Source organism: Solanum verrucosum, unplaced genomic scaffold (genome assembly GCF_900185275.1).
Source record: "Solanum verrucosum unplaced genomic scaffold, falcon-dt-bn FXZP01000112.1, whole genome shotgun sequence".
In the NCBI taxonomy this organism is placed as follows: domain Eukaryota; kingdom Viridiplantae; phylum Streptophyta; class Magnoliopsida; order Solanales; family Solanaceae; genus Solanum; species Solanum verrucosum.
Genome location: NW_026020441.1, coordinates 3,236,885 through 3,246,515, shown reverse-complemented (window position 1 = coordinate 3,246,515; position 9,631 = coordinate 3,236,885). Strand labels below are relative to the sequence as shown.

Below are 9,631 nucleotides of genomic sequence, written 5' to 3'. Positions count from 1 at the left end.
TTGTCACGACCCAGATCATCGTAATTGGCACCCACACTAACCCTCTCATGGGAGAACCGTTACTACAACTCAACTAACCAAATAAACGGAAACTAAAACATTTAAATATATGAAAGCAGGTTTAAATTTCTAAAGGAAAATAAGGAGTTCCCATAAACTACGAAGTCTAACAAAACAAATGCGGAAATAATGCCTAGAACCTGAAAGTCAATGTACCAAAACATTTACGAACGACAATTCTAAGAAAATGGGTGCAAACCCCAACTAAACACAAGGAATCTAAAGTACTAGTCCAAGTCCGAAGATATGGGCATAAACAAAAAGAGAACTCATGGCAGCCTGGCTCACCCTTGAATTCGATTGATCACTGATCTCCTAGACGAAGTCTGTCAGTAGCCGTCTGAAGATGCCTTGTACTCAACAAAAAGAGAGCAAGTGCACTATCATTGCACAACCACAGTGTACTGATAGGATCACACGGCTATTCCAATAAGTGAAACATATACAAGTAACCACAACATTATAAGACATGTATATACCAAACATATACACTATTAGTTATCACTTCAGGGTCAATGTACAATTCCACATTCTTAAAAATACACATATATGACAAATCAATGATCCTCTCATGGAACTCATACCCAAACTATTAGTGTGCCGGATCGTAACACCTCTTCCAATATGTATGTCGGTACGTGACATCCGATCCCAGTGAGCGTGTTGGAACGTAACACCCGATCCACTCAACAAGTCATAATCCATAATCACAGTCACAATGTACATTCTAATAATCATACAATCAAGTGTTGATTCATGGAATAGAATCATTTGTTCATACTAATTTACTATTAGTGTGATCAATAATACAACATTAATCACATACATACATGCATTTAAATGAAATAAGTACTAACATACATCACACCAACATGAAATCACAACCATCACCTACCTCGAACAAAGCTTAAACCTTTCTAAGAAACTTGATTCTTCCCTTTCCAAATTCTTTCCGCTTGTTCTTGGTCTACAAACAATTAATATAATACGCAGATTAATAATTAAGGTCTAATTTACCCAGATTATAACAAACCCAATAACTCAAGATTAATCCCATAATCCTAAGGTGCAGCTAGGGTTTTTCCCCACCATCCAATTCAGTTCAAAACCCTCCCCCAACGATATATATTCAAGATTCTACGTTCTACGGATCGAAAAATAGATTCGGGGAGTGAAAACCTTACCTTTAGCACCAAAAGTTGTGGAAAACTGTCAAGAAACCACCCGGGGCCGCCTCCTAGCTCTCAAGAACGAAACTTGTAGAAAATAACATTTTTGGGGTTTATTTTCGACTTAAATCGCGACTCTCCCGCCACAACGAACCTCATCCCGCTACAGTAGTCCCGCCCTGGCGGGAATAATCCCACTTTCGCGTCTTGCACGGAAACAGAGAGCTAAATTAAGAGTTCCAAAGCCGCATTTCACAACACACCTTCATCCTATGACACTTAGAAAGTACCCGTTCACGCTAAGATCAGTTTCGGGAGTTTTACTCGCCAAAATTCGATTCCGTAAAGTCGTACGGTTTTCTTAACATATTAACTATCCACTCGTGTAATCAAATTCATAAATAGATCTCTCATTCGCTACCAGATCTTCCTAGAACTCACTGACTTCGATTTCATCCAAATCTGGACTAGGCTAGAAATTCTCAAGTTACTACAAAAAAAATTTCTGACCCAAAATTTTTCCCCGTTGGCTTTTCTATAACGACCGGAACAGGTTGTTCATAAGAATACCAAATAAACACCTAAACTATAAAGGTACACCCTCAAGTGGAATGATCCTCAAGCAAATAATCTCATGAAACATTTCCTAACAACTATGGTCTTAGCCTCAAACTCTCTCAAGAGTTATACTCGATTCATGAGAATTCATCATATCAAAATAATCTAACTCTAAAGGAGATAATCTCCATTATTTATAGCCTAAGAAAGTTATTACATAAATACTCTTAATGAAATAAGGGTCTTCTTAGTTAAGGGGCTTGCATTTCAAAAATAACCATTTGTATTCATAGCCTCTTTCTCCCCACTTTGAGTAGTCTTCCATATAGATCCTTGTACTTCCATTTTATCACATTCTCGAACTTCATACCTTTGTTCCAAGAGTCCTCCAAGCCTTACACGGATTGTATCTATAGTAGTAAAAAATAAAGGCTTGAATAATTAAGTTCATCCGGACAAAGACTTGGCCCGTTGCCCAAGTCAATGCATCATTCAGGTTTGCGCGCCGCACCAAGCAGTATCAGCTCATAATTAAGAATATTCATCAAAACATCCTTTCTCATGCTAGGCCAATAAAATTTTCCATACAATTATCGTCCTCAAAACAAGGCTAATAGTAATATGGATAAAACGTGACAAGCAGGTGTATAAATATGTCTTAGATCATGCCCCTTTACATTAAGTCTGAGCATGTGTATTGTATCAAATCTTATGCCAATTATCAAGGAAGTGATGGGCTGGGCTTTTCCGGAACCCTGAGGCCTTATAACCCCACTTACGTAAGAAAATATTTATCATTTATAGTCATAACATTTCTTTTCACTTGATCACTTTTAATACATTTATAATACAAGTTTTATAGATAAATAATACATTTTCACACATTTTTAATATACTTATAATACAACGTACAATTATAATACATAAATATTGCATACATAATTCACTTTAATTTTAATACATATTGCAGATTTATCATAATATTGCTATATATTGCTATAAATGGTAATAAATAAAAAGTATCACTAAAATCAGTAATTATTTATTAAAAGATACCTATTCAGGTAATTTTTCCTTCAAATATTGGTTATAAACCTATTTACAATATTTTCCCGTGTGCAAGAAAAATAATGATTTTTAAATGAGATAAGGGTCAAAAACACACCTACACTATCCTTTTTTTTTGTTTCATACATACACTATTGAGAGTGTGAGTTTCATACATAAACTGTCACTTATTAGTTTGAGAAACACACCTCTCTTTTATCACACTCTCATCATGATGTGTGTAATGCACTCTCTTTTTTATTTAAAAAAATTATCACATCACACTTCACATGGACAAAAAGTTTCACCTTGACAAAAATAAAATAAATTATTAATATAAGTTAAAGTTAAAGATTAAGGTATTACTATCCCCCCCCCCCCCCCCCAAAAAAAAATAAATTATAAAATAAAATGTAAAATATCTTTCTTACCCCACTCCAGTCCTTCCTCTCACTCTCACTGTACCCCCCCCCCCTCACCTCACCCCCACCCTCCCAAATTTTTAGTTTTTCTCTTTTAAAAAAATATTTTATAAAAGTTTTTACTTGCCGCAAGACTTTTTTTAAAAACAATTTTTTTATTTTTGTTATAATTCAGCACACAAGTAGATAAAAAATATATGTACACATCTAACAAAAGAAAAAAAATATTTTCCTAAAAATATATGTACACATCTAACAAAAAACGAGAAAAATGTAAAAAGAAATTAATAATTAATTAGGAACGGAGGGTTAGAATATTTTTTTAAAAAAAATATATTAAAAAATTTATAGGAAAGAGTGGGAAAGGGGGTGAGGTTTGAATTTTAAAATATATATTTTATAAAAGAATTTTAAAACATAAAAGGACGGGGGGATTGTCGGGGGGGGGGGGGGATGGTGGAATGTGGTGAGAAAAATATTTTAAATTTTATTTTAAAAAAAACTAATTATTTTTTTAAAAAATATGTTTTTTGAATAGTAATACTGTACTTTAATCTTTAGTTTTTAACTAACAGTAATAGTTTATTTAATTTTTGTGAAGGTGAAATATTTTATTCATGTGGCAATGCTTTTGTAAATAAAAGAGAATGTATTAGACACACCACTGAGGTATGTTTCTCAAACTTATAAGTGATAGTTTAGGTATGAAACTCACATTTTCAATAGTTTAGGTATGAAACTAAAAAAAAAGAATAGTTTAAGCATGTTTTTGACACTGATCTCTTTTTAAATTGAGCTTCACTATCTTTGCAAGAAGAAGCGCAATATAAGAAATTCGAAGGTTGCCCCCGCTTAAACTTTAAGGGGTTATTTAGTAGCTGATTTGAAGATGAGTTATGCCGGTGTTAAATTCTACACAAGTAATACTATATATTATAACTGATTACTAGAAATTAATTGGTTTGCAATTTAAAAATCCACATAACTACTACATGTATAAGTTAGGAGGAAATTTATGTATTATTTTATGTAGGTTATGCATGAATAATAACTAAACCTTGCATAAATAAAGAGAAAATGCTCAAATATGTCATCAAACTTTGAGAAAAGGTTCATCTATGCCATTTCCGTTTGAGTAAAGGCTCATTTAGGCAATTATTTATTAACTGATAATACATAGATTTCTATTAGATCCTTAGAACTTCGATGGTCTCATGTCTACTTAATCTAGTACATAATAGCAAAGGTTGCAGCTTATATATATCTACAGAAACACTATGTATACTATTCCTAAAGCTCTATCTAATACTAATAATATTTACGTCTGTAGAAAGATTTCCACATCAGTTGACGAGTTCAAGGCTTCATATACTGGTATGGAGGTGGAATCATCTTCCTCCCTTGACAACCTGCACAACATTCATCTTAGTTGAAGCTCTTCCGAAAAAATGGGATGTAAATACATGCATGATCTCTATCTATTTCCTGCACTGTATGGAATCCCAAAAGAGGAGAGGACGAAAACATCATAATCTTTTGTCATACACCTTGACGTGTGTTTTTTCTGATCTTGTTCATTCTTTCTTCATTGTGATGCCTAATGTTTCACTCTATTGGATAATGATTAGTAAGTGAAAGGAGAAAATTTTCGTTTCCAGGTTCACGAGGTAATAGTACTGATAAAACACACCTTCAAAATCCCTCAGTTCGAGTTCACGCCACTCTTGGATCATAGCGCAACAGCAACAGATAAGATGAGTTAAGAAATCATCACATGAACCTCCCTGAAATCAGAAAAAGCTACATTACATTGTTATCAATCAACAGCCCATAGACTCTTTTTTCTTTTACCCCACCCAATCTGAAGCAAATGCCTTAAACGAACAAAATGTCAACAATGGCTAGACACATCAATTCCTACTCAATTGAATCTAGTGGTTTTTCAATCCACGTCTCTGAAGCAATTTGTCACCTTGCAACAATCTCTTTTTCTCTAGGACTACCTCATGTCCCCAAAATTGACATGCTGTTCTAATGCACTGACCGTCTTGTTATGGCAAATTAAACAGAGGTAACTCCGGTAAATATCAAATGCCTTATGCACTGCAATATCTATTGGATGGCATGTAAGTGGCACGTTTAAACTTAAGTGACTATCAAATGACATATAATCTTCAAACATTTGGTATAGCGATACATTTAAATACCTCAATATTGAAAAGTCGTCTCAGGCTTCTTCTTACACAACAAGTATAACAGCAACAACCACAGAATAAGGAGTATGTCAACAGATCATTTAGTGCATGTTTACGAGCTGCAGCAACAATAGAAGTGTAAGAGTCTGTGATCAGTATTTCCCCGGAAGGAACCATTTTACATGCTAATAAACAAGTAGATAGATCAACAGAATACAAAGGCAGGTCACCATTAGTCTGTGCTAAATGCCAGTTTGTCCCTCATGTTAATTTAGATGGTCCTCAGACCCCACTTGTGGGATTACACTGGGTATTATGTTGTTGTTGTATTGTTTAGGACTAACAAATACCACTCACTCTCTACCCCTCAAAAGAAACTGACATTATTTCAGGAGTATTGAGAAATACGGAAGAAGTTCCTCTAGCTGGGGTTTCCAGTCAATGGGCAGAGCCACAGTCAAGTAAGGGGGTTCATATGATACCCTTGCTCAATTTTTTATTTATTTATTATACATGTATTTCGAGCCAAAAATAAATAAAATGTATGATAAATACAAGTATTGAATTCCCTTGAATTGAAAGGAAAACCTGATATAACTTAATTTTCATAAAAGTTGAATCTCCTTGATGAAATTTCTGGCTCCGCTACAAGTATCAGCGAACAACAAAAATCAAGAGATGCAGTGGATATCTGTATTGAACTTGGTCTTACTTGTAATTTAGTATACAATGTGTCAGTGACACTTACTTATTTTCCCATGCGAAACCAAACTAGCAATTCTTGAAAATATGCCACATGGATAGATGCATGCTTTGAAACCTGTTTAAAGAGAATGAGAAGAGAGGTACTTGAATTTAGTTGCAGGAGTACAGAAGCAATTATTTGATATTGATATTCATGATAAGCCTAATCAACAATATCTTTCAGATAAAGTGGAACTAAACTAAGATATGTTAACTTTATGCTTGAGAATTTTACATATGACCTATGAACAAAATGAACCGAAAAATCAAGTGGTTGATACAGCTGACTGCTGAGTGCTGACCTTTTCCAGTAGTACGAATCGCTACCATATGATTGATAAGCAGGTATAAATGCAGAAAAGGATAAACTTCCTATGGATGAAGGAATTCATAAGAATATGAGTTCTATGAGCTCACATAAACAGGGTTTATTGCAACAGTCAAAGAGGTCAGTTTGCCACTTCGATTTTTCTTGATGTTCAGCCTGCGAGGCTTTTACCATCTGCACCTGGCCAACTTTTGCAGCTGATACCCATCTGTGGCATGAAACTAATTCTTCAATGGACTGAACATGCTGGAACAGTTCCTGAGTACTTAGTGCGTGGTACATAAAACTTTACCCAGTTCCTATGTAAGGTTGCGAGTTGAGGGCAAGAAACTTTTCAGCTGGGACATTAACTACATTTTGTGTCACGTCAATAAGATGTTCAATGATTCTGCACTGCTTGGGATCATTGTTTGCTTGTGAGAGGTGCAGTTCAAGTTGTAATTTCTCCTTCTCCTCCTCGAGAGCCTCATGGAATCTCAAATCAGGATACCTTCTAGATAGTGACTTCTCTAATACATTTGCATCTTTCTTTGATCGATCAGGTTTCAGTACTGCTCTTTGGGCCTCAACATCCTCTTCATCTAGAGTGTATTCACGATGATCACCTTCTACAACTTCCAAGCTTTCGTGCACATTCTGTAACATTATTACAAAGCTGTTTTTGATGTTGAAGAAAAGTTCGTGAAACTTCTGACTTAGATGAAGTTATTGAGAGCTAGTGCACAAGCATAACAGTCCAAATTAAAAAAAAAATGTGTTCAACAAGCAAGAATCCTCAAATAGAAGGATGTGTTTTGGAAAATCATGACAGGAATTCCTAGAAAGTATAATTACTGATGGAAAATCATGACAGGAATTCCTAGAAAGTATACTTACTTATATGTAACAGTTTTATCTCGAATTTGCTCTAAAGGATTGACATCTTTTTATATCTAGAAGCACTTTGATCTTAACAGTCAAAGTTTATCCTTAGTGACATCTTCTTACAGGAATTCAGTGTAGGACTGATTTATCCCCAAACAGGACAATTGAGACTCAAAGTACCTGCATTCGAAACTCATGGACAATGGAAATCAAGGGAACCAGCTTCAGGTATCGATCAATCTCACTCTGAACCCGTCGAAACTGGTAAACTACGTTCCACCCCATGGCAAGCATGTAAAAGTAGCTCTTTTCTCTGCAACTGTCCACCAACTCCAAAGCTTTTCCAAGAGTCTCCTCTAATCCTTCAAGCGGCTCTGCTGTCGCCGACATCTTCATCAGGTCCGTCGATTTTAGCTTCTCTAATAGGTTACCGATCAGTCTCACGTGCTCCGCTAACTGCTCGCAGTTCCTCTTATGGGTAGTTGCATTTTTGGATGCCGCGATGATTAAATTTATCACTCCTACAGCGTTCACACCTGCTACCTGAGCAATGTCTTCCATCTTCTTCTCCAAATACTTGGAATAAGGTGTGAATGCGTTAAATTTGTTTGGGTTTAGTTACATTGAAGGTCTTTCGACCATTTGGGGTTTGCTTTTCTACTTTGATTTGATGATCGAGAAAAAGCAGAGTCGACTGTGGCGCACTGTGCTTGCGAGGGAAATTGAAATTGTCGGTGTGCAATAAAATCATTTAACATACGTGGGTTTTTCTTTAGAATTTTTTGAAAAATACAATTATCTAATAAAATAGGAATAAGACACAAGTATCTTTAGATTATGACAGAAATTTCAGACACATACTTTAACTAAACTAAGGTCATATTACCTCCAAATTCATATTTTTTTTGTAATTTTATATACCTTTTGGCTTATCTAGCACATTTCGTGACTCCACATAATTGAAACGCATGTGAGATGTTTTGATGCCAGTAAATAAAAAATGTGTACAAAATTACAAAAAAGAATGAGTTCGAAGAAGGTAATAAAGACATTTGTTTAGTTAAGATGTGTATCTGATATTTCGGTCATAGTTATAAGGGGTACTTGTGCCTTATCCCATAAAAATAATATAAACTTTACAATACAAATCTTTAATCCAAAACACAATAGTCCATTTTAATAAGAAAAAAATTGTTGTGATTTTTAGGTAGCCATGTCTTTAAGCTTTTAGTCACATAACGACAATATTTTCTTACATTGCGTGTTTATCAAATGGTCTGAATAACTTACTTCAAAGAATTTGGAATAAGAAACCTAAACCCGTCAATTGAGTCTGCCCGTCCGGTTTCGACCCATTAAGGTCGGCCCGATAACGGCCCAGAACTAGTAAGGTCGGGATCGACAGCCGGATTAAAATTATGCCCATGCCTGTAAGGCCGGCTTGGTAAAGGACCGATACGCGGCCCACCGGTGCACCACCCAATAAGTAAAAAAATAATAATTTTATTGGGTTATATCCGTTAAAAGTGGCCAAAATGACATTTTTAGAAAAATAAATAAATTAATACACAATTTTTTTTCTATAAATACCAACACATTTTTTTATGTTTCCTACATCAAATCTTCTAATTCTCTCTCAATTTCTCAATTTCTCAATTCTCTCTTGTGATAATAATTTTATATTATATTTTGCAATTAACAATATCAAGTGAAAGTTTTCAACTTTCAAGTGTTCAACATTTCATCAATTTTACGGTTCTTTCTTTAATTTTGGATTCCGGCAATTTGGTATATTTGTTCCTTCTCTTGCTTTTAATTAGTATATTAATCCTGAAATATTTAATCATATTTTTTTTGTTTATAATTTGTATTATTTTAATTTGCATAATAGAAATGATAAAAAAACTGGGTAGAAATGTTAAAAATTTGTGTCCTCGAGGTATAAGTGGTAGTAAGAAATTTTTTTCCAGTAGATGTAGTACAAGTAAATTTTATGCTCGTATGCCTAATGCACCACTTAGTGAAATTGGAGAAATAAGTGTAGGTGCACACGATATGAATGAACGTGATTTACAAGAAAATTACGGTATAGAAGAACAAAATGAGGTAGAAGTAGAACAAAATAATTGTGATAATAATGATGATGATGTTACACCAACTAGTCCTACTATTATTATCGGTAATACTCAATCTAGAACTTGTAATCTACCTCCACTACCTGTAAAAGAAAGAAAAAAAATCTAG

General features: G+C 34.5%; 1 protein-coding gene across 1 annotated transcript; it reads right to left on the bottom strand.

Moving 5' to 3' along the window:
• Positions 1 to 4,565: 4,565 nt before the first annotated feature.
• Positions 4,566 to 7,993, bottom strand: LOC125808388 (protein MID1-COMPLEMENTING ACTIVITY 1-like). Its single transcript, XM_049488094.1, has 7 exons — positions 7,568 to 7,993; positions 6,816 to 7,159; positions 6,613 to 6,731; positions 6,200 to 6,271; positions 5,464 to 5,570; positions 4,947 to 5,040; positions 4,566 to 4,665 (listed from the first exon to the last, which is right to left on the bottom strand). The coding sequence occupies exons 1-7, from the start codon at positions 7,946 to 7,948 to the stop codon at positions 4,613 to 4,615; spliced, it is 1,170 nt and encodes a 389-aa protein (XP_049344051.1). The 5' UTR covers positions 7,949 to 7,993; the 3' UTR covers positions 4,566 to 4,612.
• Between the last annotated feature and the right edge of the window lie 1,638 nt (positions 7,994 to 9,631).